At 31.1% G+C, this 17,317-nt stretch overlaps 1 protein-coding gene across 1 annotated transcript; it reads right to left on the bottom strand.

The window, feature by feature from the left end:
* Positions 1–3,411: 3,411 nt before the first annotated feature.
* On the bottom strand, positions 3,412–16,337 carry LOC111625180 (multidrug resistance-associated protein 1-like). The gene is made up of 8 exons (XM_023368243.1): positions 16,036–16,337; positions 12,984–13,062; positions 10,106–10,279; positions 9,007–9,123; positions 8,795–8,932; positions 8,598–8,723; positions 8,469–8,530; positions 3,412–3,617 (listed from the first exon to the last, which is right to left on the bottom strand). The coding sequence occupies exons 1-8, from the start codon at positions 16,335–16,337 to the stop codon at positions 3,485–3,487; spliced, it is 1,131 nt and encodes a 376-aa protein (XP_023224011.1). The 3' UTR covers positions 3,412–3,484.
* Positions 16,338–17,317: the final 980 nt, after the last annotated feature.

Genomic DNA, 17,317 nt, shown 5'->3' with positions numbered 1-17,317 from the left:
TACGACAGAGCCATAATCACAGATAAAACAATTTACCACAACAGACCAGACATCACACTCATTGACAAACACAATAAAATCACATACATTATAGACATAACCATTCCAAACACTCACAATGCACAAAACACATACACTGAAAAAATTAGCAAGTACACAGAACTCGTCCAGGAAATAAGGCATCTGTGGAGGATGGATAGTGTGCTTATTGTACCTATCGTTCTCTCCTGTACTGGTCTGATACCACACACACTACACAAAGGCCTGGGAACATTACAATTGAGTAGAAATGCATACATCACACTACAGAAGGCCACTATATTGAATAAATGACATATTGTTAGGAAATTCCTGACTACAGACACTGACACTTATTTAATTTTAGTTGCTATGCCTTGACTCTGGTCCGGCATAGTACACAGCCACCGGTGTCAACCGAGTATAACCCACTAATCAAAATAATAATAATCTAAATACAGTAGAGCATCAATTATCCGACCCCCGATTAACCATCACCTCGGTTAACCGACCGCGTTCTAGTCGACAAATTCAAATGTCCGCTAGTGATGTGGCGCTACAATATTTGGCTATGTCTTGGCTACTTTAATATTATTTTTACGTATTTTAGCTGGCAACACTGGATCGACCATAAAAGGGAGCCAGTATTTAAACGAAGCTTAATTTTCTAATTTTTAACGATACAATAGCGACGATTATTATTTTTTTTAACAAATTTGATAGGCTTAACATGGAGGAAAATTCAACGCGAAGTAGGTTAATAGCGATATACTAATATACAGTAATAATTACATGGGATATAATAATATACTACACTAATAATGGATTTTTACATACTTTTCGGTTATCTGACTTTTCAATTATCGGACCAACCCCAGTCCTCAATTGAGTCGGATAATCGATGCTATACTGTATATAAAATTGCTTGTCCTGACTGACTGACTGAATGACTCACTCACTCACTGCTTCATCATCACCCAGAGCATACCGATTAACCTAAACAGGTGAAATTTGGTAGACAGTTAGGGTACGTCATGGAAACGAACACTAAGTAAGGATTTTTCGAAATTCCTCCGCGGGTGGGAGAGGGAGAGGATTTAGTCTTCATCCAGTGCTTAGGTGTATTAAAGTAATAACATTTCAGACATTGTTATAAATATTTTTATCTATTTCGATTTTTAAAATGTTCCAACCGTTTTAAATTCGAATTTGTTATTGCATATTGGTTCGATTATAGAACGATTGTAAACGTTCCAGAAAATTGAACAAATTGAAAGTAGTTCGTTTGATTCTCGGCAATTCTCATCATTCTCAGAGGTAGGTGTTATATAACAATTACTATGGTTATTGAAATATTGAATGTAAATGGGGTTTGCTTGAAAAACCCGCGCGGGCAAAGCCGCGAGTAACAGCTAGTAATAATCATAATAATCAGTGCAGAGCCCAAACGGTTAGGAGTTGAAAGTTGAAATTTGGTACACAGTTAGGGTACGTCACGAGAACGCACACTAAAAAGGGATTTTTCGAAATTCCTCCCCACGGGGGAGAGAAACAGGATTAAGGCTGCGTACACACTAGGCGTTTTTAAACGCGCGTTAGCTCGGCGTTCGACGAGCGTTTAGTGGAGCGTGCACACTGGCTCGGTTTGGAAATGGACGTGGAAGTGATTGCTTGTGTGTGGCTCCTCTATCGTCGCTATAAAAGACGACGCGTCCCAAAAGCGCGCGATCGAATGTACAAGAAAATGGCAGCACATATATCTCGAAGCGCCCGTAAAGTGCCCGCAAAACGCGCGTTTTAAGAAAAATCTATAAACGCACGTTTTAAGAAAAATCTATGATCGCACGTTCCCATAATTCCATTCTCAGCAAGATGGATTCCATTCAAATGTCTTACCAATTACCCACAATTCATTGGAAAGTAGCAGTCAACATGTCTGTTGAGTGCTGAGTGTGTTGAGTCAGCGCAGACAACAGCGCTACCTCAACGTTGAAAAAAGGAACGAATTTTAACGAATGTTGAGATCAGCGCTGAGTCAGCGCTGAAAATTGGAATGTCCCGTAAGAGAAAGCGATGGGAAAGTTTTACAGACGCAGATGCAGATTTTTCGTTTTTGCGGAAAATCGATTATATTTTTAGACCCATCTAAAAATTCTCTAATTAGTCTAGAAAGAGGGGGACCTAATTCTTGCATCCTTTGAAAACGGATAAGATTGACTATAACGTAACAATCTTAATCTTCGCTATCGTTACTTTTGCCCGAGCAACGCCGGGCCTACCTGCTAGTAATAATACAGTATACGTTTAGTTCAACACGGGCAGCCATCTTGCAAATCGTACGACGAGACAAAAACAATGACGTCACTAGTAGAAGTTAGCGTAGATAAAAGAAGCTGACTGAACTCAAGGACTATATACTACAAGGGTAGCCAGATCCCTATTTTACAATGTTAGCCAGGAATGCCAAGTTAGTGACGTCAGCACGAGACCTGACCTCTCTGTTTACGTAGANACTTAATTATAACTTCAAAAGTTTATTTTAATAATTTTTAAAATATTTCAATAAGTTCTTTGATTATATACCATATTTTCACACAAAAGCATGCTTTGTATGAATATCATTTTTGCATTTTTGATACACACAACCTGCTTTGATTATAAGAGCATGCTCGTATGTGCCAATTTGTTTTGGCTTACAGTACTACTGTACTACTGTGTCCTGCATATTAAATGTAAATGTACTGATTTTGTAACCATTCAGTCATATCTCTGAAGTAACTATTATTAGAAGTAAAAGGCTAAAATAAAATAAATGCTTTTGATACTATAGAATTTTTAAGTGATTGTGTTATCTATATATATATATATATATAAATGGACATGTATGTCCCTATATTTCACTTTTCCGCCAAAACTACACATCACACGTGAATGGTGTTTGTATGTGGTGGTAGCCCCAAGTCTCCATTCATGCATAGGGGTGGTTGCATCTTGATAGCTATAAGGGTGCGGGAGATATGAGGCTGAAAGTGGTTGAAAGTGGCTTTCTATTTCAAATGTTTTGTTCAAATTAAATTCGAACATAAAATTCGAATATTGGTTCGATTATAGAACGATTGTAAACGTTGAAAATAGTTCATTTGACTAAACATAAAAATTCTAGTTTTTAAATAAATACTGTGCAGAATATAGAGCTAATTTTACCCCATCTATAAGAGCATACTCAAGTATAAGAAGATGCTTTTATATGTGAAGAAATATGGTAAATATATATTTTTTTAAAATTGTAATTATCACTAAACACCATCTATGAGTATAAATTATAATTAAACTGAATATAAATATAATAATTAATATAATTCGTATTTAAGTAAGATTGATTTGATATTTTATTAGGCCAGAGTAGACAAATATCAAATTAAATGTTAATTTCAGCTAAATATTTGAATTTCTCTAACCTAATAACTTACTCTGAATCACATATTTGTTTTTTCCAATAATAATTGAATGTTGGAAGTATGCTCAAAGTTTCATCTTCAGGCCTCAATAACCACAAATCTGACTGTTTTAATGGTCTCTTCCAACCCAAAACTGCTAAGCTATATTTGTATAAAAAACAATAAGTTTAATTAATTATTTTTATTAACTTTAAAAATTATTTCAAGATATCCGATAATTTATATAAAATCAATATAATAACCATTAAAGTAAACTTGTTGCAAAAAACTATTTATATTGTAATTTTAAAACACTAAAAGAAAAAGAAATTTATATAATTTTAAATTATGAAGTGTTTATTTTTTTATACAGGGAAAGCTGCCAAAGGTTAAGATAGAATAAAATGTCATTCTCAAAATAGCAGCTACCTGTTTGAGAGTTACTCTAATGTTAGTCTAACACATTCTAACTACAGGTATTGAATAACTAATCAATTAATTTTTAGAAGTCTTTTTCATTTACTAAAATAATACAAAATGACAAAAATGGATTTTTAAAAAATTTTTATGAATTAGTTAGATACACGCACACACACATTCTATAAAATACTCTAATAAATTAAAAGATAGTATTTAGAAAATATGATGATGCCAAGTTCTATGCATATGTATAAGACTTTTGTGTATATATACACTTGCACAACTATATGCATACATAAATATAACATGTAAAGTTAAATACAACCTCAACAAAAACCTCAGAGAGCATGTTATTTTAATTCATCTCTAACTTATTCTTCAAGAATATCAAACAGAAAAATTTTGCACACTTAAAATTATTTCATATCAGTAAACTTTTATTATAAATGAGGATTTTATATAATAATTTTTTATATTGATAATACATTGAAAAAAAGTGGTATGGGCAGTTGAAACAAGCATGCAAGACAAAAAAAAAAAAGCTCAGACAGAGCCATTTCTGACAAATAATACCTCAGACAATACATTAATATTTAATATTTGATAACACTAACAAAACAAATTATTTTGTAGTGTTAGTATCTATTAGACTATGATAATATAATTGATTTGTAATTATATTTTGTATAGGAATATTTGTGTTATTTTCTAGTATTATAAGAATGTTATTTTTTCAGAAATTTCTTCTAAAATAGAGCAATTCTGGAAGATGGTCTATGAAGTAGAAAAAAATTTGAATAAAAATTAATGCTGCTAAATTACAGTAATTTTCATAGTTTAATATTAAAGAAAAACATATATCCTTTAATTATGTATGTCCTAAAGCAGGGTTGTCCAACCTTTTCCTAATGGGCCAAATTAGAAATTTAGGTATATTCAGCAGGCCACAAAAGGTACTTTATATAAATATATACTGTTAAAAAGTTCAAAATGTGAATATCAAATTTTAATAACAAATATATATAATTACAAAAAAGGCTGTATTATTGACAGTAAAAAAAGAAATTATACTTGCACAAAATAAAAATAAACTGAATGCAATTTTTGACTTTGTCTCCCTTTTATAATATTGTCAATATCTGCTTTTATAGTACTAGTCTTAATTCAAAGAATATTAGTTAAATGCAAATCACTCAACCTATTTCAGCAGTTTTGATGTTTTTCATTATGCATGAAAAGAATTGTTCACAACAGTATGTACTATCCCACATACATAACAGTTCTCTAGATAAAACAGTTCTTTAACACAAATTACATCATTATGACATCAAAGTGTATCCAGTGAAACAAGAATAACTTTTACGACATATTTTACCAAAATAAATGAAAATATACCTAAAGAATTTAGGGTGCAGTGGGCCACATAAAAATATTAAGTGTGGCCCATTGGCTGGACATCCCTGGATTATACAATTAATTTATAAACTATCATTTCATAGAAGAGTCTTAAAAAATTTTATAATTGAATTTGCTAGAAAAATTAAATGCAACAAAAATTTTACAAAATCTGACTTCAGCAACATAATAATGTGCTTAAAATAATAATAATGTCAAACTATGTGTAATGTATTAATGGAATTATTAATAATGTTTTGATGGCAATCATTAACGATAGAAGCCAGTGTTTTAGCAAAAATTTTAAGTATTTTGACAGAAGAATGATAATATCTATGTTATGATCCTAGATATTATGCTTGGTTTTGGATTCAATGACTTACAATATCACTTTTATTTTGGAATGAAATATTTATATTTTACAAATATATATCAGTTATAATATTAATTGATGCAGTAAAATTTTAAGATAAAAGTATTTCAATAAATTTCAAAAATTTTACTTTCAAATGATTTCTATTGAAATTCTTTTAATCTTATACAACATTTTCATTTTCTTCCAAATATGTTATTGCAAATATGTTATTCTTCTAATCTATATCAATGAAATTATTAGGTTGTAACAAATTCTATCCAAAATAATTGAAAATTTTATTTGCAGAAAGTTTATTTTTCAGTAATCAATGTGTTGTCCCTTATTGGATATAATCTCAAGCCGTCTTTCAGGCAATTTTCTGACACCTTAATGGAAAATTTCTCTTGATTTAAAATCAAATCATCCCAATACTACATTTTTGAGATCTTCCTGAGAATTGAAGTTCTTTCATTCAACATAATTTTGCAAGCTCCAAAGTAAGTATAATTTTAAGGAGCAAGATCTAAGGAATAAGGGGATGTACCATTTCTCCAGTTCCTCCAGTTTTTTTAGAGGTGATAAGAGCTCTTTTGTGGACAGGCATTAGCATGATGATAGAGAACATAGTCTGGGCATTTTTCTCACAGAGCTTCCATCAAATGGTCCAATTGCTGACAGTAAATTTCAGCTATGATGGTTTCATTCCTTCTCAGCAGCTCAAAATGTATCACACCTTGCATATCCCATCACACACCAAGCAACATCATTGTTGGATGAAGGTTGGTTGTCAGCTGAAGTGCCACTTTATCTCCAGGACTTAGTCACTGAACAATGCTTAATATTCTTATATTGTATTTGATAACAATTTCATCCAAAAATGGAGCTGGGAGATGAGAGTGCAGTGAAATGTGCTGATTGACAGAATGTTCAAGTTGAGCTAGCAGCAGGTCATGTGGCACAGATTTTTCCAACTAAAGCCCTTTTCCCAGCTCTTCGAAATGATGTTAAATGGTCATATGACTTATGTCCAGTTCTTGTACTGTTGTGAAGAGTTTATTTTCCACCAGAGATTTCAACGCATTGGATAGAATTTATATTATTAGTTACAACAAATCTTTAATAATTTGAACTACCTGTAATGCATGCACAAAGGATATTTTAGGTCAAAATGCTCTTGGCTTTGCCCCCTAACATACCTTTAATAGTAATTAGTTATGAAGATGAAAATTTACTATTAAAAATATTAAATTATTAATTACAGGTAACCCCTGTATAACACAGGAGTTTGTTCCAAAAAATTGCTGTGTTATGGAAATCTGTGTTATACGAAACAAAGATCTAGTACGAAAAGGAAGGTTAGATTCCAAAAATTAAAAAACATGCTATTATATTTTCATAATTAAGATAAATATCTTTATTAAAATTTTCTTAAGTGATACATATTAATATAAATTAAACAATGTCTTTTTTGTCATCACTAAAAGCACTATTAACTGAGAGCGTTTTCTTTTTGGCAAGTTATCCTTATCCTCTGATCATTTTTCTGCATTATCTTCAGATCCATGCTCTACCTTTTGCAAAAAGTTTGTAATTTTAGATTGCTTGCTTCTAGATAAAAGATCTTTATAAATTTCCTTATATGGTGCTAAGCACTTATAAAGAAGAAAGCAAGTATGGAATAAGGGAAAAACATCTGGCAGCATCAGAAGCAGAAGCGTCGAGATCTGGCAACATTGAAACAAGTTTCGAGAAGGATCATGTGTATCGACAGAAGGCGAGTAAAGAAAATTTACATACTTATGTACTAATAGTTCACGAAAATTATTATTTTCGTGAACTATTTGTACTTAAGTATGTAAAAATTTATTACATTTCATGTTGTACGAGGGTTTTACCCAATTCTCAAACCATGTCAGAGTGAATCCATGCTATAGAAGTGCTGTGTTATACAGGGGTTACCTGCACTTTTATTATATTATATGAAAATTTTAATAAAAAGCTGAAAAATGTATTTTAACATATTATAATCAGTACATTTTTTTAGTTAAGTGGAAAGACTAGAAATGGTTATTAATAAATATTCATCATTATTAGATTTTATTTCAGTATTTTGACTAATGGCCAGAATTAAATTCCAATGATATTTGTATACTTTATATTTCAGTATTACTCTGAAGACATTAATATTTATAAAAATAATTTTTACTGCCCAAGGATGAGTTTTCATTTTTCTTGTATTATTCATTAACCAAACTTACTCAATCTTTATTTCAGACAGAAATCCATTATTTCATTTAACTACAGCAAGATTATTCTTATCAGACCAAAGAATATTTAATTCATAGTATAATATTGCAAATATACCTCTATATTTGTTTTTACTTTCTGAAATGATTTAGTAGTAACTTTCTACATTATTTAAAGCAGATAAATATGAAGTGTTGTGTTTGATTATTGTTTTCTTATTCTAGTAATAATTTGTCATTTTGTTCAAAATTTGCAATTTACAATTGCTTCTATAAAATAAAAACAGTATTTAAACATTCTTCATATATTTTAAATCAATTGTTCTTTATGATAAACTTTACATATGATTTTAAAAATAATTTTATTATCAAATTAAATGTGTTTTTTGAATTTTTATGTGAATGCAAATTTATGATTGCATTAGTATTTAAGGTTTCATTTTAAAATTTTTGAAATCAGCACAAACTTACCTCTGAAGAATTGAAATTTCTTAAATTATTTTGCAATATATTTGTATTAAACATATATGAGCAGCTTTTTATTTTTAAATACAAAATTAAAATAATATCCAACAATATATAAAAAAATTAACTTACTTTGTAAACCACCAAAATAATAGTTTTGATAGAAATGATGCATATTTGATAGGACATTCTTTCTGAAAATTTAATCTTATCATTTTTAGTAATTTTTTTTTTATATTATCAATTTCAAACATCACTAACCTGCATATCAAGTTTTTCCTCAATTTGTATCTTATCAGCAAAACAATAGAATAGAAATTCTGCTAATATTAGAGGAAAACGTATCATTGCTATAATATAATTAACTGTATTAACATGAATATCTACCTTTAAATAAAAAGAAACACACAGTTACATAATGAAAATAAACTATTATTATTCAATTTAAATGCATTTACCTCCAAAAATAGATTGCTTAAATGTGAATAATAGAAGCCAAAATTTCCGATTGTCATTAACAACAAAAATATAAAAATAATTCCAGATGAATAAATTCCTTTTCTTTGTCCACAAATAGCTAAAATTATGAATAAAGCCTAAAAAAAGAATAAAATCCTTGATGAATATTATATATTATTAATTAAATTTTAAATAAACTTAAATTCCTTACCAAAGTACATATTGAAATAATATTAGAAACAATATAGACAGGAGGTAAATTGGGTGAAGTATGTAAATCATTTATTAGATCAATTATTGACACTGCAATTAATAAAAGAGCTAGTACCTGGAATAAAAATAAAAGTAGATTAAATTACTTTATTGAAATTCATAATTATTAATAAGAAATACAAATAAAATTTTACATTCAGATAAGTTACAATAGCTATTGATATATCTTCAAAAATATATTTTATGTCAGTTCTTAAAATTCTGAACATGTTTTGTAAGAGTATAAATACTAATTTATTTTTTCTTTAAACATAAATACATCTATTATCTCAAGACTTTAGGCTTATACAGTACTGTATTTTTGTTCAAAATGTTTTCTAAGATAATCAATTTTACTTTAATGGCATTAGTTCACATTATTTCAGTCTTTGTCTAAGAAAAAGGTTCATTGGTTGTGGAATCAATTACGGTTTTTAAATAAGTATAAAGTTTTTCTTGTTTGAATAAAATATATTCATTAGTATCACATTTTAATTTTCCTAATTATTATTAATTGTGTTATTTTTTATTAATTACTTGGTTATTTCGTTAACAGGACATAACTTCATGGGGGCCAAGCGAATTTGAACTAGAGGCCCCATGTGCAATGCAGTGCAGTGAAATATTGACTTCAGACACTTTCTTTTGAGGGAATTTTTTCTTATAAAAGATTGGTTGAGGGCCTAGGCCAGGGGTGGCGAACCTATGGCACGCGTGCCCAAAGTGGCACGTAGGGAGAAATCATCTGGGACGTAATTTATCATGCGATTTCTGTCTTTTTCAATCATCTTTTTGGTTTATCACCTGATCATCCTTTTTTCAATCAGCCTTTTTACATTTATTCTAATTAAAGCGTATTCGTTTAATTTCTTTAAATAGCGTTATTCGAAGTCTGAAACTTTGGCACGCATAAACATCTTTAAAGATAAGTATGCTTACAATATGACACGTGAACACGAAAAGGTTTGCCATCCCTGGCCTAGGCAATTGCCCTTTTTCCCGATAGGATAACACGCCACTGAATATGTAATGATATATAATTTCACATAATAACTCACCATTCTAGAAATATTAAGTATCGTCCACGGAATTGCCTTTTCCGAGCTTCTGTAAATAAAATATATTTCCAAAGGCATAAATAGCCATAGAAATCCACACGGAATCCAAACAAAAGCAATGTTTCGAAAGCATATTGGCAACACTAACGTCTCTCCGTTCCAAACTTCTTCAGTCTGAAATTAAACGTATCATCAATAATTTTCACATTCAGTAGTTATAAATTTATTATTAACCATTCGCTATTTTAATTTGTTTGCAGCAAATCAAGTGTTTTGCACATTGTTCGTTGTTAAATCTGCAGAGCGTAGCAATAAATACGGAGCACCTCTGTAGGCAGCATTCAAGTTTTCTTTGAACCCAAATGCTACTTAAGTCGATTCTTATAAATCGCATTTAATAATACAAAGGTTTTTATAGTCCTTTACTTTTATTTTGATATATTTATTTAATATTTTAAATGTTCGTATAGAATATTACTTAAGCAATAATCAAATTTCAACAGAAATCCTTGTTACGATTTAAAACCGGAATTAGTTCTTACGATACGAAATATTCAGTTTCAGCAATAGTAGCCTACATATTCAAACGTGACGAATTCCTTACACAATGTACCGATATAATTTTAATCTCAAATCTAAGCATTTATCTCGTATCAAATACTGCGCGAATCAATCGCATCTCATCAATAATCAAAGACGATAATAATAATAATATAAATTAAATCTAAGATCAAATACAGTATTTGTTATCAATAATTTTACAGCAAAAACAATAAGACCTATTTATATAAATGATTTTGCTGTTTATCGCATATTTACATAAAGAAAGAATTTCGATTAAGTGAAAATTTTCCATTCGAGATTTCGTTTTCATTTCGAAACTTTTAATGTTTGAATTGGACATAAAATTAACAAATTGATAACGTACGGCATCTAGTTTAAATTTATAACTGGTTTCGATGTTTTATTTACAAGTATTTGTTTTATTCACAACACTAAAAATACGCCAGAACCCACTTTTCATCAAAAGAGGAATAGTCATCGATGGCATTCTTCGATCAATCGTGGTTTTTGCAGTTTCGAAACATTGAAATAAATGCAATAGTTTGGAAGAATATCGAAGGAATTCGGACGAATTAACAAGAGTTCGAGCGATTTATAGTAGAAATTGGCGAATACTCGATAGCAGAAAGTACAGGCCATTCGTGATCGCGATCGTTACTTCGATACAACGTAATTTCCAATACTACGAATACCTTCAATATGGCCCCAGAAGCCAATGGAACCAGGAATGTATTATAACGGATTACGTTTCCGACTGATAGCAAAGGCCGATCCGGAAGGAGGGGGACCGGACCAAAAATTTAAAACGTTTGAATAATGAATAAGTAACTTTTACTAACGCGTGCCAACCGTCGCTGGATGGACGGTCCGATAAAGAAAATTGGTCATAGTAAATACTTTTTAAAAGCGTTTTAAAAGTTGTAAGAAATGAATTTTAATTTTCTCTCGTCAGTGGTGTTGTATACACCAGTGTTTACCGCGTCTTTTTTCCATCTCCGGTTTAATTCGCGAGAAGAAAAGAAGCAGACTACATCCCGAACGATTTCCAATTCTTGTTTTCTTAAAATAAATAAATAAATTTCCAGCAAGTGAGAACGAGAATAATTATTTGTTAATCTTATTATAGTGGAGATAAAAATCGGCCAAATTACAATGCGCTTACAATTGTAATTTGTGTTAATAACAAGTGTTAATAAAACTTAACAGTTTTCTGGTGTCGATTACTTGTGTGACAACCAACAGAAAGACAAAATAATAAAGGAAATGATGGAGGAGTCGTAACTTAGTTTTTTTTCTAACGAATAAATTAGTAGAAATCGTTTACTTTTGATTTGACGATAAAAATTTTCGAGCCATACATTACCCAAAAACGGGATCCGCAGAAATTCGTAAATCCTCCTTCCAACTCCATTTTCGTTTCTAACGCAAACGATACGTCCACCGGTTTTTGTCCCTTGTACCGTAAAATTATCTGTCATCGAGATAATCGATAAAATAACCGTTCTATACGTAGACTAAATCGATAATCAAGCGTTAAATTGCGCATTAACAATTAATTCTTATGTCATTCATTTTGCGGAAAAGTAAATCTCGAACAAACCCAGTCTCCGAGTTTACTTCCCCAGCTCCCACGGTCGTCTGCTTTCTTTCTGTGTATATGTTATGGACAAAGTGATTAATACGAGCATTATGAATAATGACCAACAAAATCGAGAATTGTAATAAATTTCAATAATTTATCAAATTGACCGGTCATTATTGTTATGGACAAAGTGATTAATAGGGCATTATTCATAATGACCAAATAGGGCAAGCAGTGTGATAAATATGATTCATTTATCAAATTGACCGGTCATTATGAATACTGCTATCACCTAGTCGGGCAAAGTGATAATAATAAGTTGAGGAGTGATCATCCGATAAACTCTAGCCAATCGGCACTCTGAATTGTGTGTGCTTATCGTGTTTAGTACAGAATTTTAAATTTGATTAAAAAAACCTCCACTTANCTTACACAATGTACCGATATAATTTTAATCTCAAATCTAAGCATTTATCTCGTATCAAATATAGCGCGAATCAATCGCATCTCATCAATAATCAATAGACGATAATAATAATAATGATAATAATATAAATTAAATCTAAGATCAAATACAGTATTTGTTATCAATAATTTTACAACAAAAACAATAAAATCTATTTATATCAATGACTAGCTGTTACTTGCAGCTTTGTCCGCGAGGATTTTGCAAGCAAACCCTATGTATATTCAGTATTTCAACAACTATAGTAATTGTTATATAACACCTACCGCTGAGAATGATGAGAATTGCCGAGAATCAAACGAACTATTTTCGATTTGATCAATTTCTGGAACGTTTACAATAGTTCTATAATCGAACCAATATGCATTAACAAATTCGAATTTAAAACGGTTGGAACATTTTTAAAATCGAAATAGATAAAAATATTTATAACAATGTCTGAAATGTTACCAGTTTAATACACCTAAGTACTAAATGAAGACTAAACGTAGTTGAAAACAAAAAATCGCATCTAAAATAGTACAGTAGAAGCCGTTCTTCCGATTTAGTTTTAATGCTCTCCCTCTCGATGGGGAATTTCGGAAAATCCTTTCTTAGAGTGCGTTTCCATGACGTACCCTAACTGTGTATCAAATTTCACCTGTTTAGGTTCAGCGGTTTGCTCTGGGCGATGAGGAATTAGTGACTCAGTCAGTCAGTCAGGACAAGTAATTTTATATATGTAGATTTTGCTGTTTATCGCACATATACATAAGGAAAGAATTTCGGCTAAGTGAAAATTTTCCATTCGAGATTTCGTTTTCATTTCGAAACTTTTAATGTTTGAATTGGACATAAAATTAACAAATTGATAACGTACGGCATCTAGTTTAAATTTATAACTGGTTTCGATGTTTTATTTACAAGTATTTGTTTTATTCACAACACTAAAAATACGCCAGAACCCACTTTTCATCAAAAGAGGAATAGTCATCGATGGCATTCTTCGATCAATCATAGTTTTTGCAGTTTCGAAACATTGAAATAAATGCAATAGTTTGGAAGAATATCGAAGGAATTCGGACGAATTAACGAGAAGAGTTCGAGCGATTTAAATTACGTAGAGATTGGCGAATACTCGATAGCAGAAAGTACTGGCCATTCGTGATCTCGATCGTTACTTCGATACAACGTAACTTCCAATACTACGAATACCTTCAATATGGCCCCAGAAGCCAATGGAACCAGGAATTTATTATAACGGATTACGTTTCCGACCGATAGCAATGGGCGATCCGGAAGTAGGCAAGGAGGGGGACCGGACCAAAAATTTAAAACGTTTGAATAATGAATAAGTAACTTTTACTAACGCGTGCCAACCATCGCAGGGTGGACGGTCCGATAAAGAAAATTGGTCATAGTAAATACTTTTTAAAAGCGTTTTAAAAGTTGTAAGAAATGAATTTTAATTTTCTCTCGTCAGTGGTGTTGTATACACCAGTGCTTACCGCGTCTTTTTTCCATCTCCGGTTTAATTCGCGAGAAGAAAAGAAGCAGACTACATCCCGAACGATTTCCAATTCTTGTTTTCTTAAAATAAATAAATAAATTTCCAGCAAGTGAGAACGAGAATAATTATTTGTTAATCTTATTATAGTGGAGATAAAAATCGGCCAAATTACAATGCGCTTACAATTGTAATTTGTGTTAATAACAAGTGTTAATAAAACTTAACAGTTTTCTGGTGTCGATTACTTGTGTGACAACCAACAGAAAGACAAAATAATAAAGGAAATGATGGAGGAGTCGTAACTTAGTTTTTTTTCTAACGAATAAATTAGTAGAAATCGTTTACTTTTGATTTGACGATAAAAATTTTCGAGCCATACATTACCCAAAAACGGGATCCGCAGAAATTCGTAAATCCTCCTTCCAACTCCATTTTCGTTTCTAACGCAAACGATACGTCCACCGGTTTTTGTCCCTTGTACCGTAAAATTATCTGTCATCGAGATAATCGATAAAATAACCGTTCTATACGTAGACTAAATCGATAATCAAGCGTTAAATTGCGCATTAACAATTAATTCTTATGTCATTCATTTTGCGGAAAAGTAAATCTCGAACAAACCCAGTCTCCGAGTTTACTTCCCCAGCTCCCACGGTCGTCTGCTTTCTTTCTGTGTATATGTTATGGACAAAGTGATTAATACGAGCATTATGAATAATGACCAACAAAATCGAGAATTGTAATAAATTTCAATAATTTATCAAATTGACCGGTCATTATTGTTATGGACAAAGTGATTAATAGGGCATTATTCATAATGACCAAATAGGGCAAGCAGTGTGATAAATATGATTCATTTATCAAATTGACCGGTCATTATGAATACTGCTATCACCTAGTCGGGCAAAGTGATAATAATAAGTTGAGGAGTGATCATCCGATAAACTCTAGCCAATCGGCACTCTGAATTGTGTGTGCTTATCGTGTTTAGTACAGAATTTTAAATTTGATTAAAAAAACCTCCACTTATTTCATTTAGAAATATTTATTTTTTGTAAAATATATCAAAGTATTATTAACTATATTAATTAAACTAATATTAACGAAAAGTATTATTAACAATTTTTGGTATAAATTATATAAAAAATTAAATGTTTTTTAGTTATTTATTTGAGTAATTAAGATTTTCATGACATTTGGAATTACATAATTTTTTCTTTGTAGCATTTGCATCTATTAGATTTGCAACCAATTTTGCAGCAGCATCGAATATAGCCTTTTTTTCTGCGAATTTCTGCACCCGGTACATTTCCAACAGAAATGAAGTTTTCTTTACAAACAATAAATTGGTTTCTGGAATATAATAGATTTAATATGCTATGTTTGGTACCCAGTTTGTAAAGGTTTTTATCTTTAACCGCAACAACAACACAGAATATTTTTTCCATCACTGCGGGCTCGATCTACATCAGGTACACGAATCCCTACTGTATCACCAACATTAGCTGCTGTGTATTTGGAATTTGATATATTAATCATTTTTTCTGCTTGCTTTTTAAGAATAAACAAAGCCATCTCCCTTGTTTTAGACACACTTCTTATTTTTTCTTCTATTTTTGGATCAATTGTTTGGATTGTTTCTTCTTCTTCATTCGCCAATTCTGTAATACTAATAACATCCTGGTTTAGATTTTTTCACGTGAAGACGATGTAGATCTTTGAACTTCATCAGTTATATTGCTATGTAAGGATGGCATTATCAAATAATCTTTCCTAATGCTTTCTTGCACGGTACCCGGACTTTCAGAGTTTGAGCAACTTTGACTTACTTCGTCGATAGTTTAAAAAGTCTCTCTAGATCCTCTTCCGTATTAATGTTAATCAACAATTCGTTAGGTATAAAATTCTTTAGTCCAACTTTTAACTTTGCTCCAAACATGGCCTCATAGGGGCTGCAGTTTATACCAGTATAATGCGCTGGATTTTTCATCAGTTGTACAAAACATAATCCTTCCAACCATTTGTTAGTATTGTTAGTCTCCAACAAAGAACTAAGCATATTTTCTACGTCTTGATAACATCTTTCTATTGAACCCTGACTTTGTGAGTGCCTGGGCTTTCCATGCACCATTTTTAACTCAAACAACATATTACACATTTCTTTGATGATATTATTGGCGAATTCTCTGCCGCTATCGCTTTGTAGAATTCTCGGTGCACCGAAAATTGTAAAAATGTCTAAAAGAACATATGCTACTTCTTTAGTCCTTTTGGTTTTTAATGGTCGTAGTTGAACGAATTTAGTTAGATGGTCTTGATACACGAGTATAAATTTATATTCCTCACCGGCTTGCGACTATATATCTATAAGATCGAACTGACATCTCAAGTTCATTTTATTACATAAAATTGGTTTAACTACCAAGTCTTTATTAGGAACATTATTTTTTTTTCTGACAGATTTCACACAAGTTCAAATAAATTATGATCATCTATCTACCTTGTAATATTTTTATATTTCGTACTTAATTCTTTTTCCATACGGTTTCTACCGCCATGTCCAATAGCAATATGGACATCGTGAAATATCTGAAATATTAATATTTCATCCGTGTGAACGTAATATTTAATCGCATTACCTTCTTTTACAGGCATAATTAATTTTTCTAAATTTCCGATAGATACAATGTCATATCTACGTAAACGCTGATATTCTTCCGGTAACTTAGAAATAACTTTCATTTTTGACTCTTTCACTTTTTGTATCATTGACAAATATGCTGATTTTGTAAAAATTTGATTGTTCTCACCTTTTTCTGCTATTAACTCGTTTAATCGGTTGTTGAAGTGATTATTCATACCACTTAATGATTCCTCCATGATCGTTACTTTTGTCAAAGAAGAAAGATTAACTACTGGTCACATAAATTTAAAATTCGGTACTAAATGCAATACTCATTCGCAAGTAAGATGTAAGTTCTGATTGGCTAACGTATGCCGGATGATCACTCCTCAACGTATTATTATCACTTTGCCCAACTAGGTGGTAGCAGTATTCATAATGACCGATCAATTTGGTAAATTATTGAAATTTATTACAATGCCCGACTT

Source organism: Centruroides sculpturatus, unplaced genomic scaffold, assembly GCF_000671375.1.
Source record: "Centruroides sculpturatus isolate CEXI.00-Female unplaced genomic scaffold, Cexi_2.0 scaffold258, whole genome shotgun sequence".
Taxonomy (NCBI): domain Eukaryota; kingdom Metazoa; phylum Arthropoda; class Arachnida; order Scorpiones; family Buthidae; genus Centruroides; species Centruroides sculpturatus.
The sequence above is the reverse complement of the archived record's forward strand: the minus strand, read 5'-3'. Positions and strand labels throughout refer to the sequence as shown.